Source organism: Ambystoma mexicanum, chromosome 5p (genome assembly GCF_040938575.1).
Source record: "Ambystoma mexicanum isolate Mex_15411 chromosome 5p, UKY_AmexF1_1, whole genome shotgun sequence".
Taxonomy (NCBI): Eukaryota; Metazoa; Chordata; class Amphibia; order Caudata; family Ambystomatidae; genus Ambystoma; species Ambystoma mexicanum.
This window is the reverse complement of record NC_090930.1, coordinates 948,756,839-948,782,955: the sequence shown is the minus strand read 5'-3', so window position 1 is coordinate 948,782,955 and position 26,117 is coordinate 948,756,839. Positions and strand designations below refer to the sequence as shown.

At 51.1% G+C, this 26,117-nt stretch overlaps 1 protein-coding gene across 5 annotated transcripts in view; it reads right to left on the bottom strand.

Moving 5' to 3' along the window:
• COBL (cordon-bleu WH2 repeat protein) overlaps positions 1–26,117 on the bottom strand; it is a 1,669,181-nt gene that overhangs the window by 1,029,508 nt on the left and 613,556 nt on the right. For all 5 annotated transcript variants that reach the window (XM_069613403.1, XM_069613401.1, XM_069613405.1 and 2 more), the window contains one exon: positions 12,714–12,917. In XM_069613403.1, the coding sequence (XP_069469504.1) occupies positions 12,714–12,910 (197 nt within the window). In that variant the 5' untranslated portion in view covers positions 12,911–12,917. The remainder of the gene's footprint in view (positions 1–12,713; positions 12,918–26,117) is intronic.

The window sequence follows — 26,117 nt, the reverse complement described above, 5'->3', positions numbered from 1 at the left end:
CCCATGCTGTCTCTCCGGTCATAGCTACGGATAGCCTCGCCATAGCACCAGCCGCGCTGCTTTCCTTCCAGGTCCATGCTGTCTCCTGTCATAGCTACGGATAGCCTCGCCAAAGCACCACCCGTGCTGCTTCCCTTCCATGCTGTCTCCTGTCATAGCTACGGATAGCCTCGCCATAGCACCAGCCGCGCTGCCTTCCTTCCAGGCCCATGCTGTCTCTCCTGTCATAGCTACGGATAACCTCGCCATAGCACCAGCCGTGCTGCTTTCCTTCCATGCCCATGCTCTCTCCTGTCATAGCTACGGATAGCCTTGCCATAGCACCAGCCGCGCTGCTTCCCTTCCAGGCCCATGCTGTCTCTACTGTCATAGCTACGGATAGCCTCGCCATAGCACCAGCCGCGCTGCTTTCCTTCCAGGTCCATGGTGTCTCCTGTCATAGCTACGGATAGCCTCGCCATAGCACCACCCGTGCTGCTTCCCTTCCATGCTGTCTCCTGTCATAGCTACGGATAGCCTCGCCATAGCACCAGCCGCGCTGCCTTCCTTCCAGGCCCATGCTGTCTCTCCTGTCATAGCTACGGATAACCTCGCCATAGCACCAGCCGTGCTGCTTTCCTTCCATGCCCATGCTCTCTCCTGTCATAGCTACGGATAGCCTCGCCATAGCACCAGCCGCGCTGCTTTCCTTCCAGGTCCATGCTGTCTCCTGTCATAGTTCCGGATAGCCTCGCCATAGCACCACCCGTGCTGCTTCCCTTCCATGCTGTCTCCTGTCATAGCTACGGATAGCCTCGCCATAGCACCAGCCGTGCTGCTTCTCTTCCATGCCCATGCTCTCTCCTGTCATAGCTACGGATAACCTCGCCATAGCACCAGCCGTGCTGCTTCCCTTCCATGCCCATGCTGTCTCCTGTCATAGTTATGGATAGTCTCGCCATAGCAGCAGCCGCGCTGCTTCTCTTCCATGCCCATGCTGTCTCCTGCCATAGCTACGGATAGCCTTGCCATAGCACCAGCCGAGCTGCTTCCCTTCCAGGCCCATGCTGTCTCCTGTCATAGCTACGAATAGCCTCGCCATAGCACCAGCCGCGCTGCTTCCCTACCATGCCCATGCTGTCTCCTGTCATAGCTACAGATAGCCTCGCCATTGCACCAGCCGCGCTGCTTCCATTCCATACCCATGATGTCTCCTGTCATAGCTACGGATAGCCTCGCCATAGCACCAGCCGTGCTGCTTCCCTTCCATGCCCATGCTGTCTCCTGTCATAGCTACGGATAGCCTCGCTATAGCACCAGCCGCGCTGCTTCCCTTCCAGGCCCATGCTGTCTTCTGTCATAGCTACGGATAGCCTCGCCATAGCATCAGCCCCGCTGCTTCCCTTCCATGCCCATGCTGTCTCCTGTCATTGCTACGGATAGCCTCGCCATAGCACCAGCCGCGCTGCTTCCCTTCCATGCCCATGCTCTCTCCTGTCATTGCTACGGATAGCCTCGCCATAGCACCAGCCGCGCTGCTTCCCTTCCATGCCCATGCTCTCTCCTGTCGTAGCTACGGAAAGCCTCGCCATAGCACCAGCCGCGCCGCTTCCCTTCCATGCCCATGCTGTCTCTCCTGTCATAGCTACAGATAGCCTCGCCATTGCACCAGCCGCGCTGCTTCATTTCCATACCCATGATGTCTCCTGTCATAGCTACGGATAGCCTCGCCATAGCACCAGCCGTGCTGCTTCCCTTCCATGCCCATGCTCTCTCCTGTCATAGCTACGGATAGCCTCGCCATAGCACCAGCTGCGCTGCTTCCCTTCCATGCCCATGCTGTCTCCTGTCATAGCTACGGGCAGCCCCGCCATAGCATCAGCCGCGCTGCTTCCCTTCCATGCCCATGCTGTCTCCGGTCATAGCTACGGATACCCTCGCCATAGTACCAGCCGCGCTGCTTCCCCTCCATGCCCATGCTCTCTCCTGTCATTGCTACGGATAGCCTCGCCATAGCCCCAGCCGCGCTGCTTCCCTTCCATGCCCATGGTGTCTCCTGTCATAGCTACGGATAGCCTCGACATAGCACCAGCCGCGCTGCTTCCCTTCCATGCCCATGCTGTCTTCTGTCATAGCTACGGATAGCCTTGCCATAGCACCAGCCGCGCTGCTTTCCTTCCATGCTGTCTCCTGTCATAGCTACGGATAGCCTCGCCATAGCACCAGCCGTGCTGCTTTCCTTCCAGCCCCATGCTCTCTCTCCTGTCATAGCTACGGATAGCCTCGCCATAGCACCAGCCGTGCTGCTTCTCTTCCATGCCCATGCTGTCTCCTGCCATAGCTACGGATAGCCTCGCCATAGCCCCAGCAGCGCTGTTTCCCTTCCATGCCCATGATGTCTCCTGTCATAGCTACGGATAGCCTTGCCATAGCACAAGCCACGCTGCTTTCCTTCCAGGTCCATGCTGTCTCCTGTCATAGCTACGGATAGTCTCGCCATAGCACCACCCGTGCTGCTTCCCTTCCATGCTGTCTCCTGTCATAGCTACGGATAGCCTCGCCATAGCACCAGCCGCGCTGCCTTCCTTCCAGGCCCATGCTGTCTCTCCTGTCATAGCTACGGATAACATCGCCATAGCACCAGCCGTGCTGCTTCCCTTCCATGCCCATGCTCTCTCCTGTCATAGCTACGGATAACCTTGCCATAGCACCAGCCGCGCTGCTTCCCTACCATGCCCATGCTGTCTCCTGTCATAGCTACAGATAGCCTCGCCATTGCACCAGCCGCGCTGCTTCCCTTCCATACCCATGATGTCTCCTGTCATAGCTACGGATAGCCTCGCCATAGCACCAGCCGTGCTGCTTCCCTTCCATGCCCATGCTGTCTCCTGTCATAGCTACGGATAGCCTCGCTATAGCACCAGCCGCGCTGCTTCCCTTCCAGGCCCATGCTGTCTTCTGTCATAGCTACGGATAGCCTCGCCATAGCATCAGCCCCGCTGCTTCCCTTCCATGCCCATGCTGTCTCCTGTCATTGCTACGGATAGCCTCGCCATAGCACCAGCCGCGCTGCTTCCCTTCCATGCCCATGCTCTCTCCTGTCATTGCTACGGATAGCCTCGCCATAGCACCAGCCGCGCTGCTTCCCTTCCATGCCCATGCTCTCTCCTGTCGTAGCTACGGAAAGCCTCGCCATAGCACCAGCCGCGCCGCTTCCCTTCCATGCCCATGCTGTCTCTCCTGTCATAGCTACAGATAGCCTCGCCATTGCACCAGCCGCGCTGCTTCATTTCCATACCCATGATGTCTCCTGTCATAGCTACGGATAGCCTCGCCATAGCACCAGCCGTGCTGCTTCCCTTCCATGCCCATGCTCTCTCCTGTCATAGCTACGGATAGCCTCGCCATAACACCAGCTGCGCTGCTTCCCTTCCATGCCCATGCTGTCTCCTGTCATAGCTACGGGCAGCTCCGCCATAGCATCAGCCGCGCTGCTTCCCTTCCATGCCCATGCTGTCTCCGGTCATAGCTACGGATACCCTCGCCATAGTACCAGCCGCGCTGCTTCCCCTCCATGCCCATGCTCTCTCCTGTCATTGCTACGGATAGCCTCGCCATAGCCCCAGCCGCGCTGCTTCCCTTCCATGCCCATGGTGTCTCCTGTCATAGCTACGGATAGCCTCGACATAGCACCAGCCGCGCTGCTTCCTTTCCATGCCCATGCTGTCTTCTGTCATAGCTACGGATAGCCTTGCCATAGCACCAGCCGCGCTGCTTTCCTTCCATGCTGTCTCCTGTCATAGCTACGGATAGCCTCGCCATAGCACCAGCCATGCTGCTTTCCTTCCAGCCCCATGCTGTCTCTCCTGTCATAGCTACGGATAGCCTCGCCATAGCACCAGCCGTGCTGCTTCTCTTCCATGCCCATGCTGTCTCCTGCCATAGCTACGGATAGCCTCGCCATAGCCCCAGCCGCGCTGTTTCCCTTCCATGCCCATGCTGTCTCCTGTCATAGCTACGGATAGCCTTGCCATAGCACCAGCCGCGCTGCTTCCCTTCCAGGCCCATGCTGTCTCTCCGGTCATAGCTACGGATAGCCTCTCCATAGCACCAGCCGCGCTGCTTTCCTTCCAGGTCCATGCTGTCTCCTGTCATAGCTACGGATAGTCTCGCCATAGCACCACCCGTGCTGCTTCCCTTCCATGCTGTCTCCTGTCATAGCTACGGATAGCCTCGCCATAGCACCAGCCGTGCTGCCTTCCTTCCAGGCCCATGCTGTCTCTCCTGTCATAGCTACGGATAACATCGCCATAGCACCAGCCGTGCTGCTTCCCTTCCATGCCCATGCTCTCTCCTGTCATAGCTACGGATAACCTCGCCATAGCACCAGCCGTGCTGCTTTCCTTCCATGCCCATGCTCTCTCCTGTCATAGCTACGGATAGCCTTGCCATAGTACCAGCCGCGCTGCTTCCCTTCCAGGCCCATGCTGTCTCTCCTGTCATTGCTACGGATAGCCTCGCCATAGCACCAGCCGCGCTGCTTTCCTTCCAGGTCCATGCTGTCTCAAGTCATAGCTCCGGATAGCCTCGCCATCGCACCACCCGTGCTGCTTCCCTTCCATGCTGTCTCCTGTCATAGCTACGGATAGCCTCGCCATAGCACCAGCCGCGCTGCTTTCCTTCCAGACCCATGCTGTCTCTCCTGTCATAGCTACGGATAACCTCGCCATAGCACCAGCCGTGCTGCTTCCCTTCCATGCCCATGCTCTCTCCTGTCATAGCTACGGATAACCTCGCCATAGCACCAGCCGTGCTGCTTCCCTTCCATGCCCATGCTGTCTCCTGTCATAGTTATGGATAGTCTCGCCATAGCACCAGCCGCGCTGCTTCTCTTCCATGCCCATGCTGTCTCCTGCCATAGCTACGGATAGCCTCGCCATAGCACCAGCCGCGCTGCTTCCCTTCCAGGCCCATGCTGTCTCCTGTCATAGCTACGAATAGCCTCGCCATAGCACCAGCCGCGCTGCTTCCCTACCATGCCCATGCTGTCTCCTGTCATTGCTACAGATAGCCTCGCCATTGCACCAGCCGCGCTGCTTCCCTTCCATGCCCATGCTGTCTCCTGTCATAGTTATGGATGGTCTCGCCATAGCACCAGCCGCGCTGCTTCCCTTCCATGCCCATGCTGTCTCCGGTCATAGCTACGGATAGCCTCGCCATAGCACCAGCCGCGCTGCTTCCCTTCCATGCCCATGCTCTCTCCTGTCATTGCTACGGATAGCCTCGCCATAGCACCAGCCGCACTGCTTCCCTTGCATGCCCATGGTGTCTCCTGTCATAGCTACGGATAGCCTCGACATAGCACCAGCCACGCTGCTTACCTTCCATGCCCATGCTGTCTCCTGTCATAGCTACGGATAGCCTCGCCATAGCACCAGCCACGCTGCTTTCCTTCCATGCTGTCTCCTGTCATAGCTACGGATAGCCTCGCCATAGCACCAGCCATGCTGCTCCTCTTCCATGCTCATGCTGTCTCCTGCCATAGCTACGGATAGCCTCGCCATAGCCCCAGCCGCGGTGCTTCCCTTCCATGCCCATGCTGTCTCCTGTCATAGCTACGGATAGCCTTGCCATAGCACCAGCCGCGCTGCTTCCCTTCCAGGCCCATGCTGTCTCTCCTGTCATAGCTACGGATAGCCTCGCCATAGCACCAGCCGCGCTGCTTTCCTTCCAGGTCCATGCTGTCTCCTGTCATAGCTACGGATAGCCTCGCCATAGCACCACCCGTGCTGCTTCCCTTCCATGCTGTCTCCTGTCATAGCTACGGATAGCCTTGCCATCGCACCAGCCGCGCTGCTTTCCTTCCAGGCCCATGCTGTCTCTCCTGTCATAGCTACGGATAACCTCGCCATAGCACCAGCCGTGCTGCTTCCCTTCCATGCCCATGCTCTCTCCTGTCATAGCTACGGATAACCTCGCCATAGCACCAGCCGTGCTGCTTTCCTTCCATACCCATGCTCTCTCCTGTCATAGCTACGGATAACCTCGCCATAGCACCAGCCGTGCTGCTTCCCTTCCATGCCCATGCTGTCTCCTGTCATAGTTATGGATAGTCTCGTCATAGCACCAGCCGTGCTGCTTCTCTTCCATGCCCATGCTGTCTCCTGCCATAGCTACGGATAGCCTCGCCATAGCCCCAGCCGCGCTGCTTCCCTTCCATGCCCATGCTGTCTCCTGTCATAGCTACGGATAGCCTTGCCATAGCACCAGCCGCGCTGCTTCCCTTCCAGGCCCATGCTGTCTCTCCTGTCATAGCTACGGATAGCCTCGCCATAGCACCAGCCGCGCTGCTTTCCTTCCAGGTCCATGCTGTCTCCTGTCATAGCTACGGATAGCCTCGCCAAAGCACCACCCGTGCTGCTTCCCGTCCATGCTGTCTCCTGTCATAGCTACGGATAGCCTCGCCATAGCACCAGCCGCGCTGCTTTCCTTCCAGGCCCATGCTGTCGCTCCTGTCATAGCTACGGATAACCTCGCCATAGCACCAGCCGTGCTGCTTCCCTTCCATACCCATGCTCTCTCCTGTCATAGCTACGGATAACCTCGCCATAGCACCAGCCGTGCTGCTTCCCTTCCATGCCCATGCTGTCTCCTGTCATAGCTACGAATAGCCTCGCCATAGCACCAGCCGCGCTGCTTCCCTACCATGCCCATGCTGTCTCCTGTCATTGCTACAGATAGCCTCGCCATTGCACCAGCCGCGCTGCTTCCCTTCCATGCCCATGCTGTCTCCTGTCATAGTTATGGATGGTCTCGCCATAGCACCAGCCGCGCTGCTTCCCTTCCATGCCCATGCTGTCTCCTGTCATAGCTACGGATAGCCTCGCCATAGCTTCAGCCGCGCTGCTTCCCTTCCATGCCCATGCTGTCTCCTGTCATAGCTACAGATAGTCTCGCCATAGCACCAGCCGCGCTGCTTCCCTTCCATTCCCATGCTGTCTCCGGTCATAGCTACGGATAGCCTCGCCATAGCACCAGCCGCGCTGCTTCCCTTCCATGCCCATGCTCTCTCCTGTCATTGCTACGGATAGCCTCGCCATAGCCCCAGCCACGCTGCTTCCCTTCCATGCCCATGGTGTCTCCTGTCATAGCTACGGATAGCCTCGACATAGCACCAGCCGCGCTGCTTACCTTCATGCCCATGCTGTCTCCTGTCATAGCTGCGGATAGCCTCGCTATAGCACCAGCCGCGCTGCTTCCCTTCCATGCCCATGCTCTCTCCTCTCATAGTTGCGGATAGCCTCGCCATAGCACCAGCAGCGCTGCTTCCCTTCCAGGCCCATGCTGTCTCCTGTCATAGCTACGGATAACCTCGCCATAGCACCAGCCGTGCTGCTTCCCTTCCAGGCCCATGCTGTCTCCTGTCATAGCTACGAATAGCTTCGCCACAGCACCAGCCGCGCTGCTTCCCTACCATGCCCATGCTGTCTCCTGTCATTGCTACAGATAGCCTCACCATTGCACCAGCCGCGCTGCTTCCCTTCCATGCCCATGCTGTCTCCTGTCATAGTTATGGATGGTCTCGCCATAGCAACAGCCACTCTGCTTCCCTTCCATGCCCATGCTGTCTCCTGTCATAGCTACGGATAGCCTCGCCATAGCACCAGCCGCGCTGCTTCCCTTCCATGCCCATGCTGTCTCCTGTCATAGCTACGGATAGCCTCGCCATAGCATCAGCCGCGCTGCTTCCCTTCCATGCCCATGCTGTCTCCTGTCATAGCTACGGATAGTCTCGCCATAGCACCAGCCGCACTGCTTCCCTTCCATGCCCATGCTGTCTCTGGTCATAGCTACGGATAGCCTCGCCATAGCACCAGCCGCGCTGCTTCCCTTCCATGCCCATGCTCTCTCCTGTCATTGCTACGGATAGCCTCGCCATAGCCCCAGCCGCGCTGCTTCCCTTCCATGCCCATGGTGTCTCCTGTCATAGCTACGGATAGCCTCGACATAGCACCAGCCGCGCTGCTTCCCTTCCATGCCCATGCTGTCTCCTGTCATAGCTACGGATAGCCTCGCCATAGCACCAGCCACGCTGCTTTCCTTCCATGCTGTCTCCTGTCATAGCTACGGATAGCCTCGCCATAGCACCAGCCGCGCTGCTTTCCTTCCAGGCCCATGCTGTCTCTCCTGTCATAGCTACGGATAGCCTCGCCATAGCACCAGCCGTGCTGCTTCTCTTCCATGCCCATGCTGTCTCCTACCATAGCTACGGATAGCCTCGCCATAGCCCCAGCCGCGCTGCTTCCCTTCCATGCCCATGCTGTCTCCTGTCATAGCTACGGATAGCCTTGCCATAGCACCAGCCACGCTGCTTCCCTTCCAGGCCCATGCTGTCTCTCCTGTCATAGCTACGGATAGCCTCGCCATAGCACCAGCCGCGCTGCTTTCCTTCCAGGTCCATGCTGTCTCCTGTCATAGCTACGGATAGCCTCGCCATAGCACCACCTGTGCTGCTTCCCTTCCATGCTGTCTCCTGTCATAGCTACGGATAGCCTCGCCATAGCACCAGCCGCGCTGCTTTCCTTCCAGGCCCATGCTGTCTCTCCTGTCATAGCTACGGATAACCTTGCCATTGCACCAGCCATGCTGCTTCCCTTCCATGCCCATGCTCTCTCCTGTCATAGCTACGGATAACCTCACCATAGCACCAGCCGTGCTGCTTCCCTTCCATGCCCATGCTGTCTCCTGTCATAGTTATGGATAGTCTCGCCATAGCACCAGCCGCGCTGCTTCCCTTCCATGCCCATGCTCTCTCCTGTCATTGCTACGGATAGCCTCGCCATAGCCCCAGCCGCGCTGCTTCCCTTCCATGCCCATGGTGTCTCCTGTCATAGCTACGGATAGCCTCGACATAGCACCAGCCGCGCTGCTTCCCTTCCATGCCCATGCTGTCTTCTGTCATAGCTACGGATAGCCTTGCCATAGCACCAGCCGCGCTGCTTTCCTTCCATGCTGTCTCCTGTCATAGCTACGGATAGCCTCGCCATAGCACCAGCCGTGCTGCTTTCCTTCCAGCCCCATGCTGTCTCTCCTGTCATAGCTACAGATAGCCTCGCCATAGCACCAGCCGTGCTGCTTCTCTTCCATGCCCATGCTGTCTCCTGCCATAGCTACGGATAGCCTCGCCATAGCCCCAGCCGCGCTGCTTTCCTTCCAGGTCCATGCTGTCTCCTGTCATAGCTACGGATAGTCTCGCCATAGCACCACCCGTGCTGCTTCCCTTCCATGCTGTCTCCTGTCATAGCTACGGATAGCCTCGCCATAGCACCAGCCGCGCTGCCTTCCTTCCAGGCCCATGCTGTCTCTCCTGTCATAGCTACGGATAACATCGCCATAGCACCAGCCGTGCTGCTTCCCTTCCATGCCCATGCGCTCTCTTGTCATAGCTACGGATAACCTCGCCATAGCACCAGCCGTGCTGCTTTCCTTCCATGCCCATGCTCTCTCCTGTCATAGCTACGGATAGCCTTGCCATAGTACCAGCCGCGCTGCTTCCCTTCCAGGCCCATGCTGTCTCTCCTGTCATAGCTACGGATAGCCTCGCCATAGCACCAGCCGCGCTGCTTTCCTTCCAGGTCCATGCTGTCTCCTGTCATAGCTCCGGATAGCCTCGCCATAGCACCACCCGTGCTGCTTCCCTTCCATGCTGTCTCCTGTCATAGCTACGGATAGCCTCGCCATAGCACCAGCCGCGCTGCTTTCCTTCCAGACCCATGCTGTCTCTCCTGTCATAGCTACGGATAACCTCGCCATAGCACCAGCCGTGCTGCTTCCCTTCCATGCCCATGCTCTCTCCTGTCATAGCTACGGATAACCTCGCCATAGCACCAGCCGTGCTGCTTCCCTTCCATGCCCATGCTGTCTCCTGTCATAGTTATGGATAGTCTCGCCATAGCACCAGCCGCGCTGCTTCTCTTCCATGCCCATGCTGTCTCCTGCCATAGCTACGGATAGCCTCGCCATAGCACCAGCCGCGCTGCTTCCCTTCCAGGCCCATGCTGTCTCCTGTCATAGCTACGAATAGCCTCGCCATAGCACCAGCCGCGCTGGTTCCCTACCATGCCCATGCTGTCTCCTGTCATTGCTACAGATAGCCTCGCCATTGCACCAGCCGCGCTGCTTCCCTTCCATGCCCATGCTGTCTCCTGTCATAGTTATGGATGGTCTCGCCATAGCACCAGCCGCGCTGCTTCCCTTCCATGCCCATGCTGTCTCCGGTCATAGCTACGGATAGCCTCGCCATAGCACCAGCCGCGCTGCTTCCCTTCCATGCCCATGCTCTCTCCTGTCATTGCTACGGATAGCCTCGCCATAGCACCAGCCGCACTGCTTCCCTTCCATGCCCATGGTGTCTCCTGTCATAGCTACGGATAGCCTCGACATAGCACCAGCCACGCTGCTTACCTTCCATGCCCATGCTGTCTCCTGTCATAGCTACGGATAGCCTCGCCATAGCACCAGCCACGCTGCTTCCCTTCCATGCCCATGCTCTCTCCTGTCATAGCTGCGGATAGCCTCGCCATAGCACCAGCCGCGCTGCTTCCCTTCCATGCCCATGCTGTCTCCTGTCATAGTTATGGATAGCCTCGCCATAGCACCATCCGCGCTGCTTCTCTTCCATGCCCATGCTGTCTCCTGCCATAGCTACGGATAGCCTCGCCATAGCACCAGCCGCGCTGCTTCCCTTCCAGGCCCATGATGTCTCCTATCATAGCTACGAATAGCCTCGCCATAGCACCAGCCGCGCTGCTTCCCTACCATGCCCATGCTGTCTCCTGTCATAGCTACAGATACACTCGCCATAGCACCAGCCGCACTGCTTCCCTTCCATACCCATGATGTCTCCTGTCATAGCTACGGATAGCCTCGCCATAGCACCAGCCGCGCTGCTTCCCTTCCAGATAGCCTCGCCATTGCACCCGCCACGCTGCTTCCCTTCCATACCCATGATGTCTCTTGTCATAGCTACGGATAGCCTCGCCATAGCACCAGCCGTGTTGCTTCCCTTCCATGCCCATGCTGTCTCCTGTCATAGCTACAGATAGTCTCGCCATAGCACCAGCCGCGCTGCTTCCCTTCCATGCTAGCCATCTACGCGGCAACGCGCTTATATGCCACTGTACTGAAGTAAAATTCACAGTGGTACGTTTTACCAAGACTCCCCATTTTCCTACCCTTTTAACCCCATCCGCACCCATTTCAACCCCTTATATCGGTAATTTTTTGGTATTTTTTACTTCTGTAAAACTTGACGCTCTAAATTTCTTGGGGTAAAATGACTGGATACCCGGTAAAGCCCGAGGTGGGGGAGCTGCAGAGGGTCGAGGGGGCAGGGAGGAGACGTCGCAGCTGTGCTAGACAGGCATATCCATGTCATCGCAGCTAAGCATTTCTCCGGGTATATAAGTAAATAGGTAAAGTAGGCAGGGAAAGGCGTGTGCAACTTGGTGAGGAAATGCAGCCTGGCCTCAGTGGCGCTTAGAAATATCAACCCGTGCCCGTGTCTCAGCAGGAACCGGTGACCCTCCGCGCAATGCAGCCCAGGCCTGTGTCAGATCTGTCCTATGCAAAGGGCACAGTGTGATGAAAGGTGGGAGTTTAGGTTTAAGAATATAAGTCACTTAGAAGGTGTGCATATATGCATGATGTGTGCATATGCATGATTACTTCATCACGAGGATTCATTGCAGGGCCTGATGGAAATGGCAGGGTTGGAGTGAAGGAATGACAGGAGATATGTACATTCATAAAGTGGAAGAACACAGTTAATGAGTTCAGATTACTATCTGCAAAAGTCTATTAATGTTGGCAAAGCCAACACTAAGGTTTAACCTCTTACTAAACACTCAATATAGCATAACGCAAGACCAACAATGACACTAAGCATAACGTAAAATAAACTCCCTATTGCTGAGGCCTTCCTTACCCTCAAAAATGGCCAGTACAAAGATGGCTGCCTGTTTGCGACAGCTACACCTTACACGAGTAGTAAAGTACACACCGAATGCAATACTTTGTAAAACCCGTGTAAACGAGGGAATGAAATACCTTGCAGGGTATTTTCCAATAATTGCCCCTCCACCCAAAGGTGTAGCACCTTCTTTTTTTGACTCCCTGCATCGCCAACATTTTAACCTGTGAATGCCTAAAAGATGGAGGGGAGCCCCAACGCGGGAAATACATGTGAGCATCTCTGGGCGTCACCGCACAATGCACACATGGGTGATTTCTGATCCTTCTGTGCGTGCTCGCGTGATGGGACAGGAGCAGTGTGAGCGTGAATGATGCGCTTGCTATTTCCAGGCAGTCTGCTGTTGGGAAAGGTGGCCTGGCGCGCCAAAAATGGACTCCAAGAGAGCAAGACCGGGTTTAACCAGAAATCGGACAGGCGGGCATAGCGCGAGAGAGTGAGCGGGTCTGCTCCCAGTGCAGTGCCATCGAGACTGCATGCACACAGCGTTCTCTCACTGAGACCTGACTAAATCGCAAGGAACCGATAGTAAAAATTATTGTGTACAGGTTAGCAGGTCATCACACTTTTTTCTTAGGGGTTGGTATGAACCTGAGTTTAGGAAGCCCTTTTTTCTTCAGCCTTGCTGCAAAGTTATCACAGGTAAATAACAGCCCAATCGCATGTGTGCACACAGTAGTAGTTCTGGGAGTGTGCTACCTACCTGCCTTCCACCCTGGCAGTCTTCTCTACCCCAGATGGTAAAATGATAACGGTGTCCACGCTTCTGTTCAGCAGGTTCTCCTTCAGGTCCTCGGGGCACTGGTCTCCCGCCATCTTGGAATCTGTGCTTGATTTTCGCTCCCCCTGGCTCCTGAGGGCGGAAGGTGGGACCGGCGGTGGAGGGGCCCGGCCCTTCATTGTCCTGCTGTATAGAAAGAAGAGGAGAGCGCGTCAGCGCGACTGAAGCAGGGCCTACAATGCACAATGACGCGGATTCTAGTGGGGGCACTGCACCCCTCCCCCCCAAGCGGTAACGGGGCTCCCAGTGTAAATGGTAACATGCAATGAACTGTTCACAGGGAAAAGGCGGGACTTCAAGGCCTAAACACACGCCTAATAGACTAGATAACATTTGCATTTTCTGAAATCTCAAAAAAAAACTTCATTCAGACTTGTTTACTGAGAACTTGGTTTTACAACTGTATGTATCGAATGACTTCATATGCATCTATATTCAGGTACAGAAATTGTGCTAAGGGGAGTGAGTCATAGTTCTCTGGTATGGTTAGATAGTGACTTATATTTAAAAATATACAACTTCCCAGCAAGAACAGCATCATTTGAAGAGACGCAATAGTTACAATGAAAACTTAACCTTGGAATTCGCCAGTTATTGTTACTGATCCAATAGCCCACCATGCCCTACTCATGACATCACTGATGACATCACACATTGTAGCATCGTCACCTATGACGGCACCATTTACTTGTTCTATGCCATCAATGCGGTCCTGTCCCTTGTGTACTGCACACGGTGCATGCCATTCTGCCACCCATACACAGATCAGCCGTACCCACAGTACCAACAGCGAATGAATGGTCTGTGGCCATTCATAATAATAATGTGCCTTTATATAGCGCTACGAACCCTCGGGCATCTGAGCGCTGCTTATTATTACCCACAGTGCGTGGTGCTTATTTATCGAGCGCAGAAGGATGTTGAAGCGAGCGATCTATCGCCGACTCCACACTATATATTGGGCCTAGTTCTCAAAACGTATTTCCATGCAAGTGACGGAATGCACTAAAACATCTTGTGTGAAAACACAGTTTGGCCTTATTCACAAAGGGCCTCTGAATGTGTGCGCCAGAGACGTGCCCGCTCAGAAACCCTCTTTCCACTGCTTTTAATAATTGGGCAAAGCAGGGGAGTGACGGGGGTGTTTCTGAGCATTTCAAAGCACTTCCCAAATAGCACAGAAAATGAAAGTATTCCACTGTGCTGCTTGGTACAGGTGCAGGGCGATGTGCAATGCACTGGAGGGCCATCTCTGACACTTCCGTGCATTTTACAGTCACACGGCAGAGGCATAAAGCACTTGCAGAGGGATCCCTCAAGCAGCGATAGAAATGCTTCTTTTTTACATGTCACAATGATAGGCCGGTTAAGGTTCTGTCACTGTAAATGCGTCCTCTGCTTCCGTGTGGGTGATGCTGGCCGGCCGCACATTAGTGCTGGGAGCACGTCGCCGCCACTTACAAATGCAAGCAGGCAGGTCAGAGCACTGTATGCTATTTTTAGATGCATTCTGTTTTGGGAATGATGCCCGTAGTCTGTTGATGGTTATATGATTAACAAGAAGCAACATTATAATTGTGTTCACTCCCCATTCATAAGAAGGAAACAACATAGAAATCTGACGCTTAACACCTGGCCCTTTCCAACGTAAAAATCCATCAATCATTTCATTTTCTGTGGCCTCATGAATAAGTGTAAAGGTGTGATGCTGTTCTCTTGGTTCAAAGCTCGGATGTGTGCATGCCCTGCGTTACCATGGCTGCTTCGCGCGCCCCAACAGAAATCATTGGATGCTCCTAGTTTGTTGATTCGGATAATAGCTGTACATCTAAGGTGCACGGCTTCGAGCCCGACACTGCTGTGATCTTGTGCAATCAAAGCAGCTGCCATTCATGACCCAAAAGAAACCGTGGGGCTTGTCCAGGGCAACGTGTCCTTTGGCGAGAGTCTGAACTCGGGAATGCATTGTTTTATTGTCATGAATTACAATTGCGCATTGACGTTATGGACGCACAACAATCACCCTCTGGCACGGATGCCTAAAGGAGGACGGAGGCCCCCACCCATGCTGGCAGCACGCGGATTCAGGAAGGGGTGTATGCAATAGAATATTTAGTATTCGGCCGAATACCGAATAATTCGTCAAGTGTTCGGCCGAAGTAGAATATGAAGTCAATTAGTGCTTATATTTTATAAATCATGTTTCATAATTGAAAAACACTTTAAAAAAAAATGAAAGCACTATTTTAAAAGTGTTTCCATGTTTCTTCATTTTAGCCGATATATCATCCTTATGAAAAGCATTTCATCCAGGAAAAAAGAGGTTAAAAAAGCATGGACCAAATGTACAGAAGGATGTTGCATATCCCTCAAGAGGCAAGCTTCAGAAGTGCAAAGTGCAAGGTTGCAATGAACAAAATGGATACTGCAGGTTGCAATTGCCAATTGCAAATCACCCACAATGCAATCTCTGGCGGGATGAACGGTGGTAGCTTAAGTGAAAAGTGAATGTGCAAGCTTTCTTGCAGATCACATAAAACTGTATATATCGTTTCTACCCGCTCGTGTCGGACGCATGTTGAAGGTACACGCAAGGTGAGTGGACGCTCTCTCTCTCTACTACCTTTAAAGGGGGAACTCACCCCCTATAGGACAAACGTGGGAGAGGAAACTACAGAAGGCACTGTAGACCTTCACCGCCGAGGGTATACACATCACAGAGTTGCTAATATCACTGGCGAATGCACATGACGCGCATGTATTTCCCGTAACACTGAGATCTGTCACCCAGACTAAGGGGCTTTTTAGACTGACTGCATGATCTATGGGGGGTACCTTGTCCTTTCCCTATAGGCACACAAGTTAAATAATTCCTGTAGTATTTAGTTACACACGGGTGTCATCCTTATGTCGCTCTCACGCTAGAGACTTTTGTATGTCTTTTCTATAGACCCGGACATTTCCCTTTTTTTGTGATTCACTTAACACGTTCCACTTCGCAAACTTATAGCTGTACTCTGCTAGAAGTACCCATACCAATTTCTCCTTTTCCTTCCCCTTTAATTACATATACAAAGACAGTGCCTCTATGACCGCCCAATTCTCACTCCCGGCTGTTGTAATCTCTGTCTTCTCAGCTAGTTTTATTCGACAGTCCTTAAAGGCTAATAATGTACTATTAACGCTATTACAATAGAATCTAGGGACCTCCAGTTTGATTTACATGGAATTCTTACTTTAACAGGTGTAACCCTTCTTGCACTACATCTGTATGGGCCAGAAGGTCAGTGAAATCTACATACATCTACATACGTTGATTGATTGATATTTTATTTCTATCGCGCTCGTACACAAGTGTATCAGAGCGCGACAAGGCAAGGGAGGGGAACAGGGGAGAACAAAACAGCGATCTTACTAGGCCAAGTGACATTGAGAACGCGCAAGTGCATGGGAGAGGGGGAGGGGAAAAGTGCATGGAAGGAGGGAGAAGTGGAAAGTGCGAAGCAGAGGAGAAACAGATAAATAACAATAAATAAATAATAAAGGCAACAAACAGTGGTAATGCAGCCAGCAATTTGCAAGGGCTAGGTTTAAGGCAGCAGACAGGGTAGGTCTGATAAGTGCAGGAAGAAAAGTGGGGGCTGTATGGGTACAGATACAGACCCCAGTGCAAGGGGTGGCCCGGAGGCAGTGCAGGAGGGTGGTAGGGTGAGCAGGTACCTGGGCCCAGAGGACAGAGGGTGGCCATGTGCACAGTGCCAAGAGAGAACAGATCAGCAAGGGAGAGGGGGGAGCAAAGGCAGAAGAAAAGAGGAAGGTCTTGAGGTGCTTCCGGAAACAGAGATGGTTCTCCTCAAGTTTTAGAGTGGCAGGGAGGCTATTCCGGAGGGAGGCCCCAGCCGAAGACAGAGATCTACCCCCAGCTCGTTTCTTTGAAAAACAACTGACCCTGAGGGAGTTGGAGTTCAGGAGCGAAGAGCTCGAGAGGGAAGGTATTTGCGGAGGGATAGCTGAAGGTATTCCACAAGGCCCCAGAAAGCCTTGTGGACAATGCAGAGGGTTTTGAATTTAATCCTTGCATCCTATGGGAGCCAGTGGAGAGATTTCAGAGCTGGAGAGATACAATCCCAGGGCTTGAGGCCAAGGACAAATCTCGCAGTCCTGTATTGATTAGTTGCAGAGGGCGGAGAGTAGAAGCAGATTTAGAAAGAGGCTGTTACAATAGTCCAAGCTACAGAGAACGTGAGCTTGGGATACCATGAGTTTCTGGGGGAAGGAGAGGAAAGGCAGAGTACCTCTGAGGAGGTGGTGTCGGATTTTTGACTTTTTATAGACCTCAGAGATGTGGGCAGAGAAGGAAAGGGTGGAGTCAAAGATGACCCCGAGGTTATTAGCTAAGTTCTTAGCTAAGTTCTTACATGAACTAAGTTGTTGTATCATCTATATCGGTCCACATACTGAGTTACCTTATCTATAACCCCTTAGGTGTCTAAAAGCAAAATACTATGAACAGTAGGAACATGTAGCTCACTTGCCCTGAAGATGGATTATTAAGAATCCGAAACATGTTGGCAACATATCAATCTGAAAGGAGCTATTTTGGATGTATGTGTAAACCAAATGTGTATAACCACATTACTTGTGTGAATGCTGTAAACACGAGTTGTTGTGTGTTGGAACTTACCTTGATCTGATTGGTTCTGATTAGTTTTGACATGGCATAATGCACATTTGAAACATGGTGTTATTTACACTATGGTTTTATCCATTCTTCTGCAATCCCATTGTGCTTTATATGGGTATTTCTCTAAATCTTGATGAGATAAAGTTTTGATCTTTTGACTACTATAACAGTTTTTGAGCTGCTTTCTTTGAAATGTGTCTTTTATGTCAGATGATTTATGGACTTTGAACGGGCTTTAAGAACGTTGATTAACTAAATGTGAATATAACATCTATATGACATTTTTTATCATTACTGAACCTTTGTGTCTACATGTGGGTTTTCCCAAGTGGGGCTACCCAGGTCATAGGCTACTTATCTCTATTTGGGACTATATGTCCCCAGAGGAGTGCATAATGGGGCTACTGTGTGGCAACATACGGTTTCGTTTTGTTCAGTTCTTTTTCCGTCCCAAGTGGCCTTGAGACATTCTCACTTGAGCACTGGAAATTACTGCAATAGACATTAAACTGTTATTTTTAGAATTCTGTTTTATTTTGTCTGCACAATACTTACAAGTTAGTGCCTCCCTTCCTCCTCCTACACAACCTTCCTATTGAGCAGTCACTCAATTTCACCAAATGGCAATCAACGTCTTTACCTCCCCTCCTTCCCACCCCACTAGAGGATGCAAGGCCCTATGGCTTTTTCTATTTCTCTCACTCCTCACACCACACAACGCCAGCAGATATTCTGCTCTCATCTCTCACACCTTTCCCTGTTGGGGCAGAGAGGGATATAGGCCCTCATTACGACCTTGGCGGAGGACCATGGTGCTATTAGCACCATGGTCCATGCCGCTAAGGTTGCAATTCCGCCATGGTGGTTGGCGGACTTACCGCCCCATTCCGACCTTGGCGGGGCGGTAAGTCCCCAATCCCCATTTACCCTTCCCCATTCCCATTTTTGCCCCATAGGGCATAATGGGAGTGGGGAAGGCGTTAATTACGCCACCGTAAATTACGGTGGCGTAATTAACTCCATGGTCCCTTAGCGCCATGGATTTTAACACCTGCTAAAGCAGGTGTTAAAAGCTCCATGGCGCTAAGGGACCTCGTACTCAGGCGGTAAGGGTCGGCGCTGTTTACGCTGCCGTAAACCCCTTACCGCCTGGGTCGTAATGAGGCCCATAATGTTGTTGAAAAGGTTCCCCAATCAGCAAGTCTGCCCAAAAGGCCAATATGGGTTTAGAAATATCGGCCCCATCTTGCACTGCTACACATGTAACTGACTCATCCCCAGCCCTACTGAACAAGAGAGGCAGCCTTCCTCTTTGAACGTCTTCTAATTTCCAGACGTCCTTCCCACCTACCACTTGTACCAACAGAGCATGGTTCCTTGACTACATATCACACAAAGAGAGTCCACATAACTATCTCTGAACATTCCCCCTGGCAGACTGACCCAGAGGGGAAGTGGAGAGATTTCACACCTCAAAGTTCCTATACTTTTACCCAGGGGAATGCCACTATGTATAACTGACGGCCCCAGCCCTGCTCCTCTACCTGTTGCGAATTCTTCAAGTTTCTCCATCAGAATTTCTGACCTGTCACTCATCCTCACCATTCCCCCTCTCCAGTACACCAACATATGCCCTTAGTCGCATACTTCATCACGAATGCTTTCAAACAATGTTGAATTCCATTCTATTTTGCAATCTGGACTTCATGGTTGCCTCTCTGAGTTGGTACATTGTATTCCAATGAAAAGAGAAAATATTCGGCTGGTGATGAATAGCTTTTTTTTTCCACCTGAATTTCGGCCTAATACTTACTCGAAGCGGAGGTTTGGTACACCCCGAGAATCAACTTGCACTTGAAGAATTATGTGTCCTGGGTGCAAACTTGGAAACAGCATAGCCATGCTTCAAACGAAGGACCAGTTTGCGTTTTCATTGAACAGAGTTCAAACATTTATCTTGCAAGTGCCTAAAAAGTGCCTTGCAAGTGCCTAACCTCACACTCAGTCCCATATTCCAGATATTGATCTAGTCAGTGAAAGGGGATTCTCTTGACTTTCCTGCATGAGAAGGGAATCCTGGACACGAACCTCAGAGAACCCACCACGTGCAAGAATGAGTCTTCTCGTGGCCTGATCATGCCTCACACCCTGACATGCATCCTGGGGTATTGAAGACCCTATGCACCCAACAAAACACGGTCCTCAAGGAGCACAGCAATCCGCATGGCAGAAAAGCACATGACTGAATGTGCCAAGCTGCCAGGCCCACACAAATCGCGCGGATTACTTGGATAATGATCTCGTGCATGCTTAAAAAAGGCTATAATTAGAATGCAGCTCGCAATGCCCTAATTTGCTCTTCCACGCTACCAAAGTGTGCAGCATTGGCCAATGTGGCTCTACACCTCATATGTGATCAAGTGGTAACCAACACCTTTGCAACAAGCATTGGCAAAGCTAATCGTTTTGGCTTTTGTGTTGGCATAGTGTAGGCATTTTCCAGGCGCTGCCATAATAGTACCACCTGTCCATAAGATCGCAACAGATGACACATTCCGTTAGTACTTGGACATATCATGGCAATGTAGGGCAAACGCCTATCTAATGCCAAGAACCAGAACGGTTAACTTTGCTAATGCTTGTTTTTAAGAGGAACTCGGTGCAAGGAACAGACGCAAGAGCAAATATTGCTTCTAAAGAAGTAAGTGTGTTTATAGCACAAATGCAAATCAAACTAGGGAAATGTGGTCGTTATATCTTACAACCATTAACTGACTTTTATAAGGCTAAAGTAACCCCTAGTAGATTGCATGGGTTGGAACTAATTTGAGTTAAGAAACTGGAAATAGTGACCCTAGAGGGTACTATTTGGCGATCTGTATTGAGACGTCCAATATCACTCCCTATTGCAGCAGTAAGATTTGAGCGGGACCCTTGCTCCAGCATAAAATGGGATAAGCTGAATTTATATTATAAATGATGCGCATCCAGGGGTAAAAACCTAGATGACACCGCTGGTAAAGGATGAGACACTCCAAGCTTTTATGTTACGCTGCGAAGGTTGGATTAAGGAAGCCATTTGACCCACGAAAACCCGAACATAGCCAAAAAAATACTCCAGGAGTTTGAAATGATAGGGAATTGGGAAATTCTAACTCCTCAACAAGGCTGAAACATGTGTATGGGGTTGCTGTTGGTACTCTTGTTCAGAGAGGAATTGCCATAGCATTTCGGTGCGGGACTGCCCATGTGGGCGGGACAAAGACTGATATGCAAATAGATATTTCCCATCTGTGAAAGGTACAGTGAGCAAAAAGCGTCTGCTGCAAACTCTCATCTCAGAACAGGTTATCATGCCATGTTCTTTCTGGAGAGGAGTGCCTGCTACCTTTTTTGAAATATTTGCAAGGAACTTGGGGTTGGTCACCCTGAGTTACCAGGGGGCAACCAGACGTGGACTCCCTTCTCACTGTGCTCAGAGAGGCACAGCTCCACCTCACTGATAAGGCCCAACAAGGCTAAAACACGTGTATGGGGTTGCTGTTAGTACTCTTGTTCAGAGAGGAATTGCCATTGCATTTCGGTGCTGGGCTGCCCGTTTGGGCGCAACAAAAACTGATATGCAAATGAGTATTTACCATCTGTGAAAGGTACAGTGAGCAAAAAGTGTGTGCTGCAAACTCAGAACAGGTTATCATGCCATGTTCTTTCTGGTGAGGAGCGCCTGCTACGTTTTTTGAAATAACTCCTCAAAAATGATTGAAGGAATATGTCAAATACCCCCTTATGTTGAGATCTGCAATGGTGTATTTAAAAAAAGTCTGTTTTCAATATTTAGAAACAGTTTTTTAAGATTGCGACTTAATGTGCTACACACGTTTGAAGTGGTAGGCCCACAACGGGATTTGAATCATAACCAATGTAAATTGCAAGCTGTACAAATGAACTAGGAGCAAACACTGAGACGCGCGTAGTATGTTGCGTTTGCAGACAGTAGAAGGAAACATTTTGAAAGGTTTGTACAGGCGGGTACTGGAGTGATTTCTGAGCCTCTTTGAGAGAGACATGTGTATGGTAAAGGACCTTCCCTGACCTTAGTCTTGGCTTCCTTACTTAGAGAGATGTTCATGGTACCAGCAGAGAATTCTGGGTAATGGGTAGTCTACGGTTAAGGGAAGTACGATCTTACAGCATTTGTCACTTTATTGATGAAAGGGCAGCTGGTAAAAATGGAGGCAATTGTCCTTTCAGTTGAATGCATTGTTTTTTGTAACTGAATATGTCAATTTATTGTGAAAGTATTATAGGCCCGTTCGGTTATTTCCTGATTAGCGACAAGCGGAACAAGAACAATTTCATTTAATTTGCACTTTTAAAGCGCTCACACAGCCCTGGGCATCGAGGCGCTATTACAGGAATATGGGCCTCATCACGACTTGGGCGGTAACGGTAACGCTATTAGCGCGGGCGGTTTTAGCACTACCGCCGAACTCCCCGGCGCTAATAGCGCCGGATCACGAGTAATGTAAGTCCCCATTCCCCACTGAGCCCATTCGGGAATGCCCCATTCCCCATTGGGCTCAATGGGGAATCTTCACGCTAATACCGCCGGCGGTAATAGCGCGAATTATCGGCAGATTTACCCCCAGCTCAGAGCTGGGGTGAAATCCGCCGAAGCCCTGATTCGGCGGACCCTTAAATCCGGTGGTAATAGCGCTACCGCCGGATTTAAGGGTTACCGCCGAAGTCGTGATGAGGCCCAAAATTGTGTATTTATAATGCGCTTAATGCCCGGAGGTTTTTAAGCGCGGACCCGGGATCGAACTTGTGTTGCTTAGTGTCATTTTGTTTCCAAGGCGAGCACGTTGGGGCTGAGCTATCCTTCCAGAACAGTCTGCACTTTAGTTGAATGAACTGTTTACAGAATTGTACGGTCCACTTATATTGCTGAAGCAGTTTAGGTTTGCCAAAGCAAACTATGTTTTAATAATGGATTGTTGATGTAATCATGTCTGAAATGCAATAAGTTCATTTACTTGGCAGTATTTTTCCATACTTGGATTTGTTCTATACGAGTTTTATTGATTTTAATTATATGTGATGTGATTAATAATGTGGGAACGGTTTAAATTATGAAACCATAACAAATACAATTTTAAAAGAAGATATTTCTAGACAGACCAAACAGGAGGGAGGAAAAAGAGACTACATGGGAGGCCGAGACAAAACCAAAAGGAGCGAATAGTGTGACAGACTGTGAGGGGGAGGAGAGGGCACGGGAAAGGGAGAGAGGAGACACAAAATTGGAGAAATGAGAATCAGAAATGGAAGGAAGGGACAGTGAGCGGACTGTGAGAGAGAGCGGAGAGACGAGAAGCAGAAGCTATCCATCTGCTGGCCTGCCAGTGAGCCAGTGATGGGCACAGCGTGGGACTACCTGGCATTCTAGAACCTCTCTGGAAGCAGCCACATGATGTGCAAAGACCGCAAGGGAGGTGACCCCTTTGTTCCACCTTCAGTTAAATAGAAATGCCCCTATTCTGTAATTTACAGCTGTTTTGGTATGCAAGGGTTGGAAAATAGGTAATTGTGGAATCTGGCCATACCCGCACTGAAGGCTGCACAGGCGGACGGCCTAATCTTTCAAATAAAGGACAGACAAAGGCTGGTGCGGTATGTGCTTCTTTATTCCACGCCAACATCGTCGTAACTGACTTTCCCCATTTCTCCCGCCCCCTTCCTAACGCAATGTCACTTCCCGTAGGTTTGGCCCAAATGTGGGCCTTCCCTCACAATGATGAGGGAGGGCTATGCGCCCTGGTCACAACGTGACATCTCCCCCCTTTTTTAACATGCCGGCTCACTTAAAGTTTACCCCATCCCTTCAATTGATATGATATGGCATTTATAACGCGCCTATACACAAGTGTTTCAAGGCGCTGGGGCTTAATGCGGCATCGCTGGGGTCACGTCGGTAAGCTGGGCACCCCCCCTTGTGTGGGGCTATCCAATTCTGCACTGCTGCTCTCTTCCTCCGACTGCACGCTGTCCCCCAGGTACAAGTCGTCCGAGAACAGGTCAGTGTTGACGCTTCAAGAATATTCCCACGTCAGTGGGTCTGGGTCCATGAGCTTCTTGAAGTGGGAGGAGTTCCGCGTTACGGGCGGATGTTGCTCCCCGGTTGCTGTTATCATGGTTCCTTTTTTGCTGGTCACGACCAGTCGCTCTGGCGCGAATGTCGGGGCTTCCTTTCTCATCTATGGCTGACACACTAGTATCTCCTAGCTCAATGTCACATTCCCTTGCTCCTCGCCAGGCGTCTGTTCTTTCTTTCATTTTGCTCTTTTCTTCCTGGTCTCGAGTCCTTGCTGTTCTGTTAGTGGCCACGTGGGCTGCAGTTTGCTGCCTTCAGGTAGTTGTGTTCTCACCGTTCTTTGGAACACGAGGTCTGATGGGCAGACTCCTGTGGTGCTGTGGGGCATGTGTCTGTATTTCGCAGGAATAGATACAGGGCTTGCTTAAATGGCTTGTTGAGGATGTTTGCAATCTGTAGCGTCCTTTTGACACTTGTCATAAATCTTTCAAAGATGCCGTTGGCTTGGCTTTTGAATTATGCATGCAGCAATAACAGTAGCTTTCTTGTATAGACTGGGAAAACACAGTTGTCTGTGATTGATTTGTAGCACAAAATGTCAAAAACTCACTAAGCACATTTTAAACATTGGAAAACGCCCTAAAAATACAAAAAAACACTGAAAAAAGGAAAAGGTATCTACGTGTGAGACAAAAGATGTGGGGGGATGAGGATAGGGAAATTGGAGGAAGCTGTAGATCCCCAGTCCGTTTTTATTTTGTGGCTACACTACCATGATCCCCGGATCCACGCTTAGAAACCTCAGGGTATTAAGCGTGTTATAAATAACCGATCATATCATGGATCTCCCTCAGAACCCACTAGAATGAATACTTGATGATGTATTTCTGTGTTGCCTTCTTCGGGGCAGACAATCCTATTTTGGCGTCTGTCTTTTTACTGTGTTAGTTGCAACTTTGTGGGCATGAATTGTAGCTAAGATGCATGTGTGGACGTTTAAAAGTAAATATTGAGTTTGTATGGTCTATTTAAGTAATTATGGTGATGTTATAGCACTTTTTGAGATGATAATTTCACCATTTCCAAACACACTGTAAAGTGTAGCTCTGTAAAAGTGTCGCCACCCCAACTGCAAAAATGGTCGGTGGCATCCCTGTTTTGTAACTTTGAAAAGCTGATTTAGGACTATCATTTCTCATTGTTACTTCTGGGAGTTTCATAAAACTATCTGAAAGGATTTCAATACAAAAATCGAAATGAAAAGGGATGGTTCCACGCTAAAGCTCCACCACCCCTATGCATACCATACAAAGTACGGCGGGTTTACCGCAAGAGATAATTTATCCAATGGGAGAAAAGGTCCTTCCAGTTTAAAAGTATGCATGCAAAATGCTTGGAGCAAACAGAAGTTTGTTACACCTCCATCATTCCCTGATAAAAGAGAAAAGGTCAGATGTGCAACGGCCGACGAAGGAGACCAGGGAATTCTGGAGGTCAACGGAAGCCACCCACTTTGTGATGTGTATGTGTATTTTGCATGTGTGCGGTGCATGTTAGATTGCATGTGTGAGGTGATTGTTAGATGTATGTATGTGGTATGGGTAAATGAGTGGAGGGTGAATAAGAATGAATGTGATAGGGTGTGTTGAATGTTATGGGTGGGTGGGTGCGTACCTGTGTGGAGAATGCAGTCTGAGTGGATGTGAGAGAAAGTTTGCATGGTGGGTCAATGAGTAGGAATGTGGCAATGTGTGTTTGAATGTTTTGGGTGGGTACGTGCCTATGTTTAGAATGCAGTGTGTGTAGATGTGAGAGAAGATGTATGAGTCAGTGTGACTGGTGGGTGAATGGGTATGAGTGTGATAGTGGGCCTCATTACAACTCAGGCGGTAAGGGTTTTACGGCGGCGTAAACAGCGCCGACCCTTACCGCCTGAGTACGAGGTCCCTTAGCGCCATGGAGGTTTTAACACCTGCTTTTAGCAGGTGTTAAAATCCATGGCGCTAAGGGACCATGGAGTTAATTACGCCACCGTAATTTACGGTGGTGTAATTAACGCCTTCCCCACTCCCATTATGCCCTATGGGGCAAAATGGGAATGGGGAAGGGTAAATGGGAAAATGGGGATTTACCGCCCCGCCAAGGTTGGAATGGGGCGGTAAATCCGCCAGCCACCATGGCGTAAACATAGTTTACGCCATGGTGGTAAAGTCACGGCCCAGGCGGTAACTTACCGCCTGGGTCGTAATGAGGCCCGTGTGTGTTTGAATGTACTGGGTGGGTGGGTTTGCATGCCTGTATGGAGAATGCAGTGTGAGTCGATGTGGGAGAAGGATTATGGGTGATTTAACGGTGGGTGAATGGTTAGGAATGTGGCTGGGTGTGTGTGTGTGTGTGAATGTTCTGGGTCCCAGTGTGAGTGTATGTGAGTGAAGGTGTATGGGTGAGTGACTGGTGGGGTAATGGGCATGAATGTGATTGAATGTATGTGCAAATATTCTGGGTGGGTGGATGGGTTAGGTCTGCTTGGGGGGCTAGGGAGGGACTC